This window comes from Notamacropus eugenii, chromosome 6 (genome assembly GCF_028372415.1).
Source record: "Notamacropus eugenii isolate mMacEug1 chromosome 6, mMacEug1.pri_v2, whole genome shotgun sequence".
NCBI lineage: Eukaryota > Metazoa > Chordata > Mammalia > Diprotodontia > Macropodidae > Notamacropus > Notamacropus eugenii.
Window position 1 is genome coordinate 102,976,447 of NC_092877.1, and position 19,440 is coordinate 102,995,886.

The 19,440-nt window shown below is 35.9% G+C and overlaps 1 protein-coding gene across 8 annotated transcripts in view; it reads right to left on the reverse strand.

Moving 5' to 3' along the window:
- Window positions 1–19,440, reverse strand: part of FRYL (FRY like transcription coactivator) — a 182,491-nt gene that overhangs the window by 88,539 nt on the left and 74,512 nt on the right. For 7 of the 8 annotated variants that reach the window (XM_072620714.1, XM_072620712.1, XM_072620718.1 and 4 more), the window contains 7 exons: window positions 16,801–17,038; window positions 15,251–15,436; window positions 15,028–15,114; window positions 12,520–12,788; window positions 5,567–5,762; window positions 4,139–4,263; window positions 1,837–1,894 (listed from right to left, as the gene is read on the reverse strand). In XM_072620714.1, the coding sequence (XP_072476815.1) occupies window positions 1,837–1,894; window positions 4,139–4,263; window positions 5,567–5,762; window positions 12,520–12,788; window positions 15,028–15,114; window positions 15,251–15,436; window positions 16,801–17,038 (1,159 nt within the window). The remainder of the gene's footprint in view (window positions 1–1,836; window positions 1,895–4,138; window positions 4,264–5,566; window positions 5,763–12,519; window positions 12,789–15,027; window positions 15,115–15,250; window positions 15,437–16,800; window positions 17,039–19,440) is intronic. The other variant, XM_072620713.1, reaches the window with a different exon arrangement.

Below are 19,440 nucleotides of genomic sequence, written 5' to 3' on the forward strand. Positions count from 1 at the left end.
AAATTATTTTGCAAATAAATCATATTTTAAAAATAGGGAAATTTCAATTAATATTAATTAATTACACTTACTACTTAAGTTTTTATTTATCATGAAATCACATTAATGTTAAAAAAATTATTTTGCTAAGTTGGTACAAGTTTAATATATTTTTCAGATTTTCTTACTGTTTACATTTAGTAACAACCCAAAACACAGCAAAAAGATACGACTCTCACTCCTCACAGAGGAGAGACAGACTGACAACGCTGGGTTGCCACAGGTCACATGACAAACAGGAGAGAGTGTGCAGTGGCAACCCAACCACCTGCCAAGTTACATGACAGGCACAATAGTGACTAATAGAAGGTGGGTTAAATGGGGCATGGACAAAACACTCCTTACATCTTTACTTTCTTTTATATCCTCTACATTTTTCACAGGCTGCCCAAAATCCTTTGTCTGACCGCAAGTGTCCCACAGGCCATATGTTGTGCAGACCTGCATCAAACCATTCCTTTGCTAAAAATGGTATGACAACTCTCTCTCTTATATATTCTTTATGCCGTTCTGGCTGTTAAGACTTTCCATTAATCTAATTTCCCAACATGCATCCTGTTCATTAAGTTGATTTCCTTCCTCATTGTCCCTGAACAAGACCTATTCATTTCCACCTTCATGCTTTTTTTCCCTTACGCTATTTCCCTCTCCATGAATTGCCTCCTCTTTCCTCTTAGTTAATGCAAAAGAACAGGTAGGCTGGTGTAGAAGAAGGTACATTGGTTTTAGGGGCAGAAACCTGGACTGTAAGTCTCAGCTCCAAAACCTACAAGCTAGATGCATCAGTAGTACGGTGGAGAACAAAGTCAGAGAACACAGATTCAGCTCCTGGGTGTTCTACGAGTTACTTGTCTGACCTTCAGTAAATGACTTCACCATTCTGGGCTTCAGTCTCCTCATCCATGAAATAAAGACATTAAACTAGATGGCCTTTTAAAGGTTTCTTCCACTTCTAACACTCTACCAAGGACTGTTAAGAGGAAATCATTTTGGAAACTTCAAAGCCCTTTCTATTCATTACCCAATGTCAAGGTCCAGGTCATGTCCTCCTTAATCAAGTTTTCTCTCAGTTCTTCCAAACTGCCCTGATCTCTCCTATCTTCTCAACACAGATTTCACAGAAACCACACAGTTAAGCACTTCAGCGCCCTCTGTTCACTTCATCTAAGCCTTGCCTCCCTAACTAGAATGTGAATTGTTTAAGGTCAGGGATCACTGTTTATATAATTTGGTATCCACCACAGCATCCAGCTTAGTAACAAACACATTCATAGCTAGGCTCTACATTCTTATTGACTGAATCACTGTTTACCAACTGGAATGATTGCAGCCCAAGTCATGGGCTTTCCAATCTAAACATCCCAGAGTTCAACACAAGTACATATACAGACAGTAGAAACGGGTACCTCTGGAATCAGAATACTCCTTGTTCTCTGCCTTCTGGAAAATTATTTTTAGTCACAGAAATCTATGTGTTGGAATGGGACTAATCTTGGAAGTGGCAGAGAAGAATATTTTATTAGGTAATGTAAATTTGTCATTCCTTCTCATTTCAATCTCAAAAAAAAAAAAAAGATATATGCAGTGTGAGAAGAACATGGACTGGTCTTAAGAGTCAGATCAGGATTCAAGTCACTTAGGCAGCTCATCTTAGGACTGAGAGAGAAATAATAAGAAAGGATTTTCTTTTTATTCAGTTGGTACAATAATTCAGAAATTCACTATTACACACAGAAGTACTATGAGAAATCTATTAACTTGCGGTGCCAATGCTCAAAGCCACTCAATCCTTCTCACCTCTGGCCTCCTTTCAAGTGCTTCCTTAATTATGGGGTGTAATTCTTCTATTAGTTCCCTAGAAAGAAAAACATAAATTGCTACATTAGTAACTAAGCTGATAAAATCAAACTCTACATGAATATATATATATATATATATATATATATATATATATATACACACACAAAGAGTTTTAATTTAACATTAGAATAAACAACCCTAATGCCAATCATAATTATTGATTTTTAGCATTCAATTTGTGTTGGAAACACAGATTAGGTCAGTCAATTTTGATATCACTGAAGTATTTCTACACATGCTTCCTACTTATTTTCTAGTAGTGATAACTACAGTCTCTAAAAAGAATACACTAAAAAGAAAAAAAAAGCTGAGTGACAAAATTTGGAGTCTCAGAAGCAGAACTTATTGAATAATATGCAATCAAAATAGTTCTTTAGGAAAATTTAATGGCATAATATGCCTTTATTTCATTATAATACATAAAACGATTACTTATCAATGTTCAAAACATTTAAAGTTTTATTTTTCAGTTGAAGATGGAGGTAGAAAAATTCAGTTTACTGATAATTCGACAAACATTTATCAAGTGTCTAATATTTGCAAGGCTCTGAGCTAGGTATTAATGGCAAATAGATGAAATAAGATATAATTATCCCCCTCAAGGATTTTATACTGTACCAGGGGAGGTAAGATAACTGGATCTGAAGTCAGAGGGCATATGTTAGTTTTGCCATTTACAACCTGTGTAACCTTGGGCAAGTTAATTAACCTCCCTGGGCCCCACTTTCCTCACCTATAAAATGAGAAATAGATGATGTTGAAAATCTTTTCAAACTCAAAAATCTATGATGCTTATGAAGATATGGACACAAAATATATAATACAAATCATAATATGGTGAGTGCAAAGGAGAGGTCCCAAAAAGTGCTATGAGAAATTTAAAGAAGAAAAGATCGTATCTGTTTGAGAGGATACCAGGCAAAACCTTCACAGAGTTTTCAGTATTTCAGCTGGGGGTTGAGAGGTGGGGATAAAGACCTCCATTCCAGGCACCAGAGATAGTAAGAGGTGTACAGTGACAGAAAACGCCTAGGCCAGAATGGAGGGACAGTTTGGCTGGAAAAGAAAAGTCACAAAACGGAGTACTATAATGGCAGGTTATGAAGCAGGACTATGAAAAATCTTAGATACACAACAAGTGAGCTGCTACTTTATTCAAGATGTCATAAGGTATCACTGTAGTTTCCTGATCAGGGAAGGGATATGTCTGCCCTGGACATGAGGAATATTATGCAGATGGCAGTATAAAGGATGAATTGAGTAGGAAAGAAATTGGAGGAAGAACAATTAAGAAGTTACTATAAAAGTATGGTCAAGAGGGAATATGGCGAGGCCTGATCTAAGGCAGTGGTAGTAGAAAAGGACAAGATTTGAGTGATATTTCAGGGGTAAAATTAATAGGACATGGCAAGTGATAGGATGTGGAAGGGGAGAGAAAAGGAAGAACAAAGAATGACTTTCAGGTCTTAATCTCGGGTGACTAGAAGGATGGTGGTAATGAACTACAAAAAGATGGAAGTTAGGAGGAAGGACAGGTTTTGGGGAGCAAGTTTGAGGTTTTAGGAGGATAAACAAGCAGTATGCAGAAATGTGGTACTAGAACTATATAAAAATATGTATTTGAGAGTCATCCCCACAGACATGAATACTTAAAATCACAGAAGGAAATGGGATAGCCAAGTGAGAGAGTGTAGAAAACTAGGCCAAAGCTAGACCCTTCTAGAATGCTGAAAGGGCAAGAGGAGGTTAGGTCATGTGAATAATTCATGACACTTGGGGAAAAACTGTCATATGATAGCCTGTATTATTGATGAGATTACTTAGGGACATCCTTAAGAAAATGAAAGAAAGATTAGAGCTGGATAACATTTTCCTCAAGCAGAATGAAAGAATGTGGTTTACAAACCCCTAAAGCACTAAGAATGCTAGTCTATGGTATACTTGAGAACTAAAAACACGTATGTGTTTGATTTGCATTATTTAAAATCCATCCTACTTTCTGTTAAGTCTATAAATATAGCATAATACTTGAGGAGAAAAAAACAGGGATGCATCATATTAAGGCTCAATTTTCTTATAAAACTAAATAAGGATGGTAGATTCATTTTTCAAAAATCACTACATTTAAGAGATGAAGAAACATTATCAAAATCACTACTCTTAGAATTCTAAATAAGTAGCCAATTTTTCTGTTCATTATTTACTTATATAGAAAATATAGAGACAAGATAATAATTACCTAAAAGCTCCTGGGTTGGTCCTGCCAAGACCAAGAACAAGGGATTCAGTTATTTCCATGCTCTCAGAGCGCATCATTGGAACTATGTGCTTAAACAAGGAAGAAGGGGATGGAATGCCAATAATCTAGGGGGGAAAAAATACTGCGTTTTTATAGTACACAAAGTAAACCTATAATCTCATAGCACTAAAAAGAACAAAAATAATTTAACATGTTAAACTATTTTTTGATCAGGGATAATGAATAGACAGACATAAACATTATACAAGCAGCACGGAAAAAACAAATCAATAAAATTGGCGTAACTCAAAGTGGTTAAATAATTTGCCCAAAATCACACAGCAGGTTAATTACAAACCGGAGCCTAGAACTCAGGTATCTTCATTCCTACTTGGGGTGATCTTATCCCTGTGCCTGGCTAGTTCCCACGTCACTTAGTGTTCCATATGGCCTTTTGGATGCTGGTAATGTGGCATGGTGGGGAGAACAGTGGGTTAGAAGGCAGGGGATCTGATTTCTAGTTTGGGCTCCAAAACTCCCCTTAGGATTTGAGTAAATTCATTTAATCTCAGAGGACCTTAATTTCATCACTTATGAAATGAAGCAGCATGTTGTACAGTGGAATGAGTCCTGAACTTGAAGCCAAAGCACTTGGGTTTGAATCTGGGATCTTGCTGTGAAGCCTTGGGCAAGTCACTTAACCCACCTGGGCTTTAGTGTCCTTATTTGTAAAGTGAGCGCATCAGACGAGGTGAACTCCAAAGTCCTTTCTGCAATAAGTCTGTTATTCTAGGCTCCTAGAACTGGACCATTCATATGATCCAAGACAATATGCTAAGCACCAATGTCAGAAAGGAGCTTGCAATCACTGAACCCCTAGATTTACATCAATACTTTACGGCATCAGAAGCTGTGCTGATGGCTCCTTTTGGGAAACGTTGCTGAAGGTGGATATTAAAAAAACCTCTGTGTTCCCTTTCTACCGCAGGATTCTATAACTTTGTGACATCAACTATCATTCACTTACCTGGATATCACCTAAGGATCAGCCCAATTATGTATGAGAGGAAACTTCAGTCACCCAGACAAGATCCTATATTTCTCTCTTCCGCCTTTTTAAAATTACACTTACTTACCTTCCAGGACTAGAAAAATAAATAAAAACTAAAAACTAAATAAAAACAAGATGTGCTATAAATACAGTATTTTTAATCTATAATTGTGATTGTGAAGAAAACATATAGTGATTAACATTTCACTTCTTTCTGAGTAAATAAATCTTTACTAATCTAAGAAAAACAGAATTTGGAAAACAAACGAAAGTAAGTGATCATTGAATCTACTTACTTATCTGACAGAAAAAAATGCTTCCTATGATTGCTTTATTCAACCCTTCACTATTAGTATGGAGAGACTTATCACACTTACTTTAGAATCAATGCCATAACCACTGTCAGGAGTAGATGCCAGTGTCTCAGGAGGAGAGCACCTCATGGAACCGGCAGATGTTGAAGAGGATGAGCATGTGGCTGCACTGCAGCAAAGAATCAGGTAGTTTCTCCAAAGTCCAATGTAGGAATCACTGCTTACGGTAGCATTGACTTTTTTAGCATTAATGGGGCTACTAGACAAAGATAAAAAGGCAAATTCAAATCCAACATAATAGACTCTCTTTATTATAATCAGAACTATTATAATAAGAACTATGTATATTAAATGTATTTCAGAAAATTAACCAATATTTCAATGGATCTCTGATCTCATCTATGGGGGTAATTCCCTGCAGTACTATAGACTATAGCCTACCTCATCCGATGTATCCACACAAATGTATACACATAGATTTATATAAAAAAACATATTTGAGGAGGAAGAGATTTCCTGGCATGGCAAGCAGCCAGAGGGGAGGCATGAAGATAGGAAATATAGTGTTGTGTTTGAGAAACAAGAACCTAACAAGCCTAATAAGACTGGAAGGGGAGGAGGTGCCAGCTTATGAAGAGTTTTAAATGCCAAAGGGAGGAGTTTTTATTGGAGACTGGAGATAATAAAGGTGACAGCAACAGGAAGGGAGGGAAGGAGGAACATCATTAGACTTACTCTTTTAAAACAATCTCTTTTGGGAGTTGAGTGAAGTATAGATTGGAAAAAGGGGACAGAATTGAGGTAATGAGACCTAATATAAGACTATAGTAATGGGTCAAGTCAGAGGTGATGAGGGCCTGAATGAACTAGGACAGCAGCTACGTGAGTAAAGGGAAGGAGAGGTATATGAGCAGTATTGTGGTACAAACAAAATTTGATAACAGAATGGATATGTAGAATATGTGAGAATAAGGAGTAAGGGATGGCATGAGGGTTGTGAGCCTTAGTGACTTAGAAGGGATGATGGTAGCCACAACAGTAATAAGAAAATTGGGAAGACGGGACAGATTGGTGGAGAAGATATGCAAATGTCTAAGTGATAGTTAGCCAAGTGGCACTGGAGTTTAGCAAAGAGACTAGGTCTAGACATACAGATCTAAGAAGCATCTGCCTAGAGATGATGATTGAACTCATGGGAACTAGGGAGATCACAAAGCAAGATCATGTAGAAAGAGAAGAGCATAGTGCCTTGGGGGATACCTACTATTGGAGGGGAATCTCAAAAGAACAGTCACCATAAAAAAGAAAAAAAAAGAAAGAAACTCCAAAGACAAGAGAACATCCAGGAGAAGAAAGCTATCAATTCCATTATATGCAGAGAAGTCAGGAAAGTCAAAGCTTATGAAAAGGTTATCAGATTTCATGATTAAGAGATCGTTGCTATAATTTAAGAAATTGTACTCTGGCTATGCTTGATAGAATGTTGGTTATAAATGAGAATTTTTCTGCATCTATTGAGATAATAATTTGGTCTAAAATAGTTTTGTGTTTAATAAAATTATGCTGATTTTTTTCACACTAATGTTGAAATATCCTTGCATTCCTGGTACATCTAAATTGATCATAATGAATTATTTCTTGGAAGACTTCCTATAGTATGATGGGGATTTCACCTAAAAATTTACATTCATTTGATAATGGTCTACAATTCTCTTTAGCTTATTCTACCTTGGTTTAGGTGTTAGGACTATATTTGTTTCATATATGTAATTTGGAAGAGAACTATCTTTCTTAATTTTTGAGAATTAGTGCAGAATTGATAAAACAGTTTCATTTAAAAATGTGACAGAATTCTACTGTAAATCCTTCAAGACTAGGAGTTTGTTACCCCTTTTGGTAGCTCCTTACACAAATAAAGTGATTATAATGTATGCTTCACCCTTTGATCCATAGATTACACTGCCAGATATTTTGCCCCAAAGAGATCACAGATAAAAAGAAAAGGCCCATTTACACAAAAATATTTATAACAATATTTTTTAAGGTAGGAAAGAACTGGAAACAAAGTAAATGCCTATTGATTGGGGAATGGCTAAAGAAATTTGGTACATGAAAATAATGAAATATTACCATACTTTAAGAAATGACAAATACCACAAATATAAAGAAGCATGGAAAGTCATACAAAGTGAAATAAACATAACCAAGTAAACAATTTACACAAAGATCACAAATATATAAATGGAAAGAAAAATAACCACACACACAAAAAAAGGAGTGTTGTAAAATTATAAAAGAGGAGGCTGGCCACAATAAAGAGATATGATGAGGAACCTCGCCCAACTCGTTTGAAGAGATGAGGGATCCAGAGGTATGAAACACTGTCATATTTTCTTTTTTTGGTATATTTGTCAGTTTTTTCTGGTTTTCCCACTTTCTTTCTCTGTTTCTTAAGAAAAGTTTTTGGGGTATGAAATGTCTTCTTGGAGGGGAGAAGGGAAAGAGGAAGAAATAAAGGGGAAAATTTAAGCAACATAAAAACAAGCAATATTAAAAATTTATTGTGAAAAATAAAAAGGCCTAATTGGTAACTTTGTAGAGGGCAGTTTCAGTTTAAAACCAGATTATAATGGACTCAGAAAACAGTGAAAGGAGAAATAGAGTTACCTACTATTGATTTTCAAGTAGTTTAGCCAAGAAGGGAAGAAATATAGGAAAATAAATACAGGAGGTAGGAAAATAACTAAAGGGGGATGGTAGGATTGGGTGAGGTTTTGTGGTTTTTTTTGCTTTTTTATTTTAAGAAGGCGGGGAGACATGGATATGTTTGTAAGCAGAATGTTCTGTAAGCAGAGGATAGGAAGAAATAGAAGCAGAGATTGGGGAAGACAGTGAGGATAATTTCCTGGAAGAGATTCAAGAGTTCATGTAGATGGGTTACCTGTTACAAGGGCCATCTCTTTATCTGAGGCAGGATTGAAGAAGGAGATAGTTGGGGGAGATATATGAATGCTATGAGAAGATGATTTTAGAGGGAAGGGGAGAGAAGAGGGAACTCTAAGTTAACAGTCTCAATTTTTTTTTGATGAAATATGAGACATCTTCAGCTGAAGAGTGGAGATGGGAATACTGCAGGAGGCCTGAGAAAAAGATGAAAAGGCTAAGGAACAGTCTCTGTGGAGCGTGAGATACAGAATTTATTACAAAGGAGTAAAAGAACTGCCTTGCTAAAGTGACAGGCCAGTTGAGATTACATAAAATATAAATTTATAGCGAAAATTCATACAGACATCCACAATATATGAGTGAGCTGGTCATGTGGAAGGCAAGAACGACTCAAGTACTCAGATCCCTATCCTTACCATGCCCAGTGATTCTATCACTCCTTGTCCCAATTAATGAAGTCTGCTAACGGAGAGGGTATGACCAGAAAATGTCATGTAGATGCTGTGTTCATCCTTCATTTTCAAAGAGGACCATGACATCAGAGAAATGATGACATGACTTGGACTGACTTTTTTTTGAGTGAGGGAAGGCTGTGCAAGGTCACCAGCCTCACTTTCTCCTCTTGAGCCATCTGGATCTAATAACCAGATATTCATCAGGATGACTATAGATGACCTAGGATTCAAAGGGAGACCTTGGCCTTTTAGGCTAAGGCCTTTTCAGGTACTCACTTAAAATGAGGTAATGCCCATTCAGTGAATAGGCCTCTTTAAAAAAAAGTAGGCAAGGGGAAGGCCCTTTTAATAGAAAAAAATAGTTAAATAGATAAATCATGCTGAGAGGGGCAGGAACCTCAGGGCTGTTGTTTGGAAGAGAAACTGTTAGTATTGTCATTCACTTTAAGCCAGGAGGGTCTAAAAACAGCCACTGAGGGGAGGTAGGGCAGAGACCCATTGCTGTTGAATCATGGGCTTTAGAGCTCACTGAGTGTAAGATTTTAGGGGAGAAAAGAAAGAGGGAGGAAAGGAGGGAGGGAGGGAGGGAGGAAGGAAGGAAGGAGGGAAGGAAGGAAGAAAGGAAGGAAGGAAGGAAGGAAGGAAGGAAAGAAGGAAGGAAATCTAGCCAGTGTAGCCCAAGTTAACTGGGCAGCTTCTGGCCATCAAAATTTACCTTTTTCTGGAAAGAAGGAAGGGGAGAAGGCTAGGTTGAGAGAGGATGAGCTGAGTTACCCAGCCAGCTGGGTCCCCATTCAGGCAGCTAGGCCTACTCCCAGGTTGCGTTTGTCCTCTAGCTGTATGCATGTTATGCTATTGATAAGGATGTACAAGCCACGAGAGCAGTTGTTGAAGATGCCCTCACCTCAGATAATCTCCTTTATCTTGAATTTTTGTAGAAATGTGAAAGGAACTTTATATGAAAACTGCAGTCTTTGAAACTTTGGACATTGGCTGGCAGCTCCTTCAAAGCTTTCCCAGAGAATGTTGAAGAGAATCCCTCAAACCACCTTATGAGAATTTTACCCTCGAAATTCTTTAATAAAGCACTAGCTTCAACTTTATCTCCATGAAATATTGGTTTTATTCCCCTCTCCCTTTCTGTATTGGAGGTTACATGTTACCCTGTAATTAAAACAAAGAATAGATGACATATTGTGCCAGTGTTCCTGATGTTTTTAAACTGATAGACTTAAAAATACCCCCTATTCAAAAAGCCTGTAGCTTCAATGCTTTGTTACAGTGACTGCATGGACTGAATGGAAGCTGTCTTTTATAGATGTGTGTTTGTTCTTGATGGAGTGTTTGATAGTCTAATTATACTCTAATTATCAGAGTCTCCTGGACCTTATTTCTTTAAACCTCTTCAGGAGTGTGGCTAGATGAAGTTGCAATGTCTTGGCCTCCAAATAAAGGGCAAACCTAAGTCCATACTAGTCCTCTAGGAAGAGCCAAGAGGCATATATTTAATCTCCCTTAGTGGAGAACATCTCCTTTAGTCCTCCTGCACACCATTGTTCCCATGCTGTTGCCCAGGCCAAATGAGACTTGCTCTGGCCTGTTTGACAGACAGACTAGCAAGGAAAATCCTTTCTCTCTAACTTTTCCTTTGTCTGATGATGAAAATGACGATCCCAAAGCACGGGCAACCATTGGCTATGAGAGAGGAGGAATTCTTGGATTTTGCTGCAACCTCTTCTAAGTTAGGCACAAAAACTTGCAACTTTTGTACAATTGGTATTTATCTGGTGGTATAGTAAGTTTCCTACTTTATCAAGGTGATCCTTATTGAGCCTCCAAGGCAGAGGACTTGTGAAGTTCAGTCATTCTTGTCTTTGCTACAAAAATCAATTAGCTTGCTGGAAAGAGCATAGGAACAGGCAAACTCACAATCCATTCCAACTTGATAAATTAAGGCCAGTTAGCATTATGACATACTATCAGTGTTTAAATCTCCAAAATGTTTACCAAGAACTAAAAGTATAATGGACAGGAGAAAGAGAACAACATACTAAGACATGTAAATGGATATTTTGAATTCTATTATAGAGCATTATGTTAAAATTCCATTTGGTCCAGTTTTCTGACCATCTTGGACCCTCTAAGGTTAAGCCCATGGCACAAATACTAACATCAAGTTATTCAGGATTCTTCTTTCTGATGTTATCTTGGTAGCTGTCTTCTAGTAACTTTTCCGTTGTTTGTTCTCTAAGTGTTATTTGCAACATGGGTGCAATTACAATTTTATTTCCAGTGCATTCCATCCCAAAGTTATGTAAAATCCTTTGTTTTTCTTAGAGTAGGAGGAGGTTGTTAGCATGAAAATGTTAATGTAGAAAATGTGACATCAAAATATTATAATATGAAAAATAAATGTTAAAATGGAAAAAAATTATAGTGAACTCAGTTAGCATGGTTTTGTGGTTTTCAATAGCATGTAAACAGAAAAATAAAAAAGGATAGATGGCAGGAGTAATCCAGGGTTGGAGTTTGACAAAGCAAGATTACACCATGATTCCTAGTAAGGTTGTGGGCAAGAGGGAAGGATTCAAGAGTGGAAGACAGTGTAGAGTTGAACCAGTTCACCAAGGACTGGAGATGAAAGAAGAAGAGTGCAGTGCAAAGGTGAGGGGATGGGAAAGGAGGAAATGAAGGTCACGGTGAGGTTGAAAGGTTTAAAGAAAAATGAAATAGCAAAGATTCAGATCAGATAACGGAATTTCAGAATACATGAACGAGGAAAGAGAGGCTTGGTGGATGGCATCTCCGTGTCTGAGCTTAGCTGAGGTAGGGTGGAAGAGCAGGTGTCATGAGGAACAGGGAAGCTACAGAATTAAAAGTGTGGTTCACTTCATCAAGTTCTGCTCTTTCACCAGGCAATTTCTGTGTGGTTGTATTCTAAGCAGTGCAGAGCCAGTTGTTTTTAAAGTGGAAAAGTAGAGAGATAAATGATGTGTGTCTACAACAATGATTCTATGACACCTACACATAAGTTAACTTGATATGGTCTTTTTTGCACCCACACCTCAAAAATACTTGTGAAAAATCAGGTAATCAGGTCAACACCAAGTTGAGAGTTTTTAGGTACTCAGGGAAGTAGAATTCTGATGGAAGTAAAAAAAAAATTGGCAGAGAAGTCTAGACAACCGGAGGAAAATATGAGGACTATGTTCTTGTTTGGGAACAGATGAATTTAAGGCAGTGAAAAGGGAGGTAAGACAGTAACAAATCCAAAATCTGTTATTCTGTAATCTGCTTATAGCCCTAGAAGAAGTCAAAATAAATGTTGAATGTTATTAATATAGGAATTGTGAACTCGGGAAAATTTACAAGGATATCTTGGGTTTTTGCCAACTCATTCCACTCTCCAGGTTCTGTATTCTCTTATCCAAACTGCCTCCCTTGCCCAGTGAGAAGAGGAAGAAAGAGAGGAAAAAGAAACCAAGAGAAAAAGGTAGAACAGATATGTATATATGTTTCCACCTTTCTCCTTTTATTATTCTTTGAGTTTCCCTATTTTCAGAACTAGCAAAAATTATAATGTAGTCATTTATATTACAATCAAGAGGAACTCACTTTATGTCAACTTGTGGAGATAACAACTGAAGTCTTGTATAGGCAAACATCCAAGCATAGCTCACAGCAGTAGAGCAGTATTTGGGAAGATTTTCTTGTTTCATAAAACTTGAGAGACTAATTATCCATGGATCCTGCCCCTGAGTCACATGTGCAAATATCCATATGTGGGATGGACTGATCACATCAAACTGGTGGCTGATAGGAGATGAGCTCCACTCAGCCAATGTCTGCAAATCTATGGAGCCAGGGCAATATAATAAAGTTGTCTGTGGAGAAAAAAATTTACATATTCAGAGCTGTTTCAAAGCTTTGTAACATGAACTGGGTTTATTATCAACAGATGATCAGTCTTTTAACTCTAAGTGGTAAAGAGATTCCATTTGACTTTGCTCCTAAAATTGCTAGAGAAAACCACAGGAAAACAAAGGTACCACATTCTTGGAAAAGCAACGTCCCCTCCAAAAAAAAACCCTAAGTAATAAATTTGATAGATATTAACATGATATTCTTGGTCTCTATCATTTCAAAATAAAGACATTTTATAAAGAGTGTCATTTTATAATCTAAATAGAAAATTGAGAAAAATAAACACAAACTTCCTTAAAGGATAGATGTTATTTTTTTAAATGAACTATACTAATTTTTTTCTCTGTTCTAACTAACTCACATTCATTTGTTTTGAAATATAAGATTATAAGTTTTATTTCTTTCTACTACATATAAGATAACTAAATCAATTAAGAAAGCTTGTGGCTAAATGATCTCTGTACTAGTTGCTTCACTATTAACAAGACATCTTTATTCTTATTTGTTTAAACACAATACCTTGAAAAAAAAATTACACTACATACACTAACACAACATAGACATTAACAGGATCATAGTTCTAAAGCTGGGAAATATCTTAGAGGCCATTGTTTTATAGATATGGAATCTAAGGTTTAGGGAATTTGGGGGGGGGGGAGAAGCTTTAATTAATTAATTAATTGATTTTTGGTTTTCAACATTCATTTCCACAAGATTCTGAGTTCCAGTTTTTCTCCCCATCTCTCCCCTTCCCCTATCCTGATATGGTATACATTCTGGTTACTTTGTCCCCCATTTTGCCCTCCCTTTTATCACCTCCCCCTTATTTTCTTGTAGGACAATATAGATTTCCATATCCCATTGCCTATATATCATCTATATCTATATCTATATCTACAATTTCCCAGTAGCATGTAAAAACAATTTTTAACATTTGTTTTTAAAATTGAGTTCCAAATTCTCTTCCTTCTTCCCTCTTCACCCACCCTCATTGAGAAGGCAAGCCATTCAATACAGGTTATACACATGTAGTTATGCAAAACACTTCCATAACAGTCATGTCCCTACATCCTATCCCATCCTACAATTATTCTATTTTCAACTTTGATCCTGTCCCTTTTCAAAAGTGTTTGCTTCTGAATACCCCCTTCCCCAATCTGCCTTTCTTTCCACCATCCACCCCCACCCTTATCCCCTTCCTCCTTACTTTCCTGTAGGGTAAGATACCCAACTGAGTGTGTATGTTATTCCCTCCTTAAGCCAAATCCAATGGGAGGTAAGGTTCACTCATTCCCTTTCACCTCCCTCCTCTTCCCCTCCATTGTGAAATGTTTTTCTTGCCTCTTTTATGTGAGATAATTTACTCCATTCTATCTCTCCCTTTCTCCTTCTCCCAATATATTTCTCTCTTACCCCTTAATTTTATGTTTTAGACATTATCCCTTCATTTTCAACTCACCCTGTGCCATCCATCTAATCTCTCTCTCTCTCTCTCCCTATTCATCTATCCATCTATATTTCCTCCAGCTACCCTAATACTAAGCAAGGTCCCATGAGTTAAAATGTCATCTTTCCATGTGGGAATGTAAATAATTCAACTTTAATAGGTGTCTTGTGATTTCTTTTTTCTGTTTACCTTTTCAGGCTTCTCTTGATTCTTGTAGCTGAAAATCACATTTTCTATTCAGCTCTGATCTTTTCAGCAAGAATGCTTGAATGTTCTCTATTTCATTGAAATTGAATTTTTTCCCCTGAAGTATTATACTCAGTTTTGCTGGATAGGGTTTAGGAAAATTAAGCGACTTACTCCAAGTCACATAGGTAGTATCAGAGACATGACTTGAGCCCATTTTTTCTAACTCCAGAATCTGCGCTCTTTGCATTATATATACTACAATGACAATTCACAAACAATTTTATTCCATGAAAATCAAAAATATACTCTAATTAACTAGATTATACATTTGTTTTGGTGTCATATAACTGACTATTACAGATGAAAAACATCAAATATGGTACAATTTAATACCATCTTATTGTTATATTTGTATATAGGCTTTATAATGTGAAGAATGTATTCACATACATTATTTCCAAGGTAAATCTACCATAGAAAACAAACCAAGGAAATATATGGCCTAAGTTTAAAACAATATTCCTTAGAAAGATAACATTAAGGGAAAAAACTCACACTCTTACCTGATCAGCCCCTGTGAGGTGTATGAAGCTCTCAAGAATGGATGGGCTCAATCTATCCATCACATCTATAGCCAATTCATCATCACCCTAAAAACAACATATATGATCCTCTGAAAAGTGTAATAATGCTTAAGAAAAGTAAATTAAGTTATATATTAGAACGTAATTGTAACAATATTTGCTGTAGAATGGACAAAAATTATCTGATGTTTCTTCTTCTTACCTTAGAAATTTCCAAAAGTGCAAATAAAGCTCGTATTTCTCTAAGGACACTGACAGCTAACCTCCTAGTGGCAGGACGACTGCTACAAAGAATGACAAGTGCAAATCCTTCCACCACATGGAATACGTTGGAATATGGTATCCTCTCCAAAGGAAGGGTATGAGCAGCTCCATTAGATATGTCACGCTTTAAAAAATTAAATCAATTACTGAAGAGTTTCTAACAACAGCAAAAACAAAACAGGAATTTACCATATATTCATTACAAAGAGAAGTGTGCCCTATTTTACTAAAATCCAATATGTAGAAATCCAGCTTAATAATAGACAAATGAGTGACTACTTCCATTGTAGAAATACAGTTACTGTTTGCCAATGGGTTCACCACAAGATTCTTTTAAATTATTATATTGAATCACACAGCAGAGACCAAAAGAAAACCTACTAGGAAGCAAAGAAAAAGCTGGTTATCTTGGAAAACAATATGTAGTATTTATTATAATGGTTTTCTTGAAATGGAAATTTATTGGTTCATATTGAATCCTCTCATATTCTGCTGTATACATGGCAATGTTTGTTTTTCTTTTCTCATTTTGTATTTAAGTTTAAAATGAATAAAAATTTACAAAAAAATTATATTCAAAATAAGATTTGGCATGCAAAAACGTAGAAGAGCTACAAAGATTCAGATTACAGGCCCAGTTTTTGTTACAAAGTAACTATGTAACATTCAACAAGACATGGAATCTCTCTGGCTCATGCTTTATCCAGATGTAAAATGAAGGAGTTGGAATTGATCATCTCTACAACTGTCTTATTCCACATCGCCCTTACAATCGATCAATCAATATTTATTGGGTATCTAAAATAAAAGTACAACAAACACCTCTGCTACTTGCTTGAAACGAACAGTGAAGGATAACTTGGAGCAAGAGGCATTAAGGTACTCCAGCAAAAGACCAATGAAATTTCTTATTTCCCAAGTTTGGTTTCCTTCCTAAAAAGGAGACCATCACTTCTGAGCTATCAAAGGCAGAAGGACAGAGAGGTTATGGTGCATAAACTGTACAGAAATGTATACATCTCCTAAGAATGATGGAAGTCATCTCAATGAATTTTTAGAGAACTAAAGATGAGTGACAAAGAGGTGACTCAGAAATATGATAAAGGCTATAATGGTGGAGCATAAGTTCTGAAAGGTACTATCCTAACATGGGAAAAAAAAAAGGCTTATAACATGGATGAAATCTACGTCACCCAGGGTAACTAAGCTCATTGCTAGAAAACCGGTCAATAAATGATGACTTTTAAGACTACAAGAGCTACAGCAACTGAAGAAACGGGATTTACAATTTAATTAATGTAAGGAGTAATCACATTGATGAAAGGATAACTTGTGATTACGTCTATGTACATTTTACCATTTCGAACAACTTATACTTTTATAATTAAACATAATGATTTTATTTCTAAGAGGAGGAAGTAAAGATATCTTCAAATATTTTTACAGTATATTTGTTGTTACTTAGATACAAAGTATTACTAAAAGTACCTGGGAGTCTTGGTTTTTATTATGCATTTGGGCTGCTTGTTTCCACTGATTTATTAACTGCACCAGCATTTTTACAGCATTGTCAAGAAGTGTAGGATGGATGTCAGTAACTTCACGTACAATAAAATAAACAAATCCTGAAAGAACATCTTCCCGCCAATCTGGAAAATCAAGCATTAGTGCCTGCAGAGTATTGAAAGCCAGAGCACGTAGTTCTTCATCCATATGAATTGTGAGCCTACCAAGAACAAAGTTTAGTTAGCAAGCTTCAGAACTTTCACAACATTTAGATAAGCTTAAGCCTGAAAATGCACATTTTCAGCTTTTATATAAGAAATAACTATAAATATTAAGTCAGGGTTCACTGGGCCCTTTTCTCTGCATCTCCCATCAGTATGTTAATCTACAGATATTTCCTCCCATTTAAAATGAACCTTTTCATATAATTATTTTAGCAAGAAGCTTGGTCATTATCAATCACCAAATTCTAGAAAGGAAGATAAAATATATTTCATTTTGAAAGAAACCCATTCATTTTTAAAATTTAAAATTGGTCTCTTAATCAATATATATATATATTTTTGCTAATTTTTCTTATAGTTAATCATCACTTTTGACTATATATGGGAAAAGTCTTGTTAGAATATCATCTCATGCTTCTATTTTATTTCTCTAATGTCACTGGGATGGACATCAATTATCAAAATTGTTTCTATCTATAACAATAAACTGTGATACTAATGATACTAACGATATAAAATGGCTGATTATGAATAAAATTCAACAAATTATAATGGATTATTATAAAAACAATTCTTAGAGATGGGAGTGAAAATGGAACTTAACAGATCAGATAGCAAACATAGGAAAAAAATGAAGTAAACAGGGTAAGAGCAGAAAGAAATGATTAAGGAAATGAAGTTGAAACAACAGAGGAGAAAGCCTTCAAGATTAAAGAATCTATGTCTACATATGATAATAAGGAAAGAAGACCTAGTAAAGTATTTTTTTAAAGCGTGAAAATAATAAAGGGAAATTAATACAACTTTTTTTAAAAATAGGACTTTACATAGAATGTAAGGAAGTGAATGATAAACAGGAAAACCATAAAAGAAATGGTTGCAGTAGAAAGAATAACCAATAATATATTAATATGCGAACAAGAGAATCAAGTCTTGGGCAAGAAGAAATAATTTTGGAGACTGACTATAAGGACAAATGCGTCAGAGTTAGAAATAGCCTGAATGAGTTAGATAAGTAGGTAGTATTAAAAATATGCCACAATTACATGCTTGGGAAGCTGGGAAGATGGAGTTATCCACAATGACAGAGGAGAAGAGTTGTGTGGTATAGGAGAAAGGAGATATCACAGTCTTCACCCTGCTGAACTCAGTTCTGGTCTTCACTAAGTCAACCTTCAACTGACAATGAGACTGAAGAGAAAATTGATGACAGCCAGGTAGACTTGGGAGCAAGTCACAAAGCAGTAGTATTTATACACGAACATAAGAAATGACACACAAGGTCAGACCAATGGTCTATCAAGCCCAGTACTCTAGTTCTGTCATTCTGTAAGAGAGGATATTAACTACCTTCTATGATGCTGATCTTAAATGGTTATCCAAATATCCCTAGCTAGCTACCTCATATAACCATTACTTATCTACTACCCATGAAGCTATCGATATATTTTTAGACTATACAATTTTTCAGGGTAATATTTCATAAGTTTACTACCTGTTGGGCAAAGTAACATAGTATTCCATTTTGGCTAATTAAAGCCTCAAAGGTTTATAAGCATTCCTTAGAAACTAAATACAAGCCAAATACCGCTATGACAAAATTGAAAAGTAATCCAGAATTTTCTATTATACTGGAATTGCACCACAATTAAGCACAGGAAATCATTCCTAATCTATAGTATCTGGAAACAATATAGACTATCTCTTCTGAAGTAAATGAACTAGCAAGTGAAAACACCACTCTGAAAAGTAGTACAAAAAAAGAAACAAAACAAACCATGAGGCAAACTGTTGTTTAATTTGGAGGAGGTAAAGTGCATGCATTTTATTGTGTTGGAGATTTTTAAAAAAATATGTCGATGATTTCATTTTGGTGGGCAATGTGGAAGGTTAGGCTTCTTTTGGAGAAGGGGAAGGTAAAACTGTTGGGAAAACTGGAATGCTTAAGGTAGAAAGAATGAATGGGAACTGGAAGGGAACTATGGCTTGTGGAATTTTTAAGGTTCATGATATCAGGAAAAGGTTCAACTTTACTAAAAGTACTTTCTCTTTGTTTTAACCTTTTAAGTGCCACCAGGTAACTGTAAGGAAACAGCTCATTCTCAATAAAAAATTACAGCAAGCATTTCTTTCTTGAGTTGAACTAAATCAGAGAACACTTAAAGGAAAGTAGTGATATTATCCCAAGATTCTATTACTGACCCTTATATCCTCGACAACAGATACCACTCTACTCACTAATTTCAACTCAAAACATCTCATAGTAGAATGTGTTTGTGTACGTGTATATATGCGTACATGTGTATCTAAAGGCAAAGGCAACGAGAAATGCATGGGACATATGTTGCAAAAGTCAGTAGGAGAGTGATAGAGCAGACTCTAAGTAAAGAATATCCTT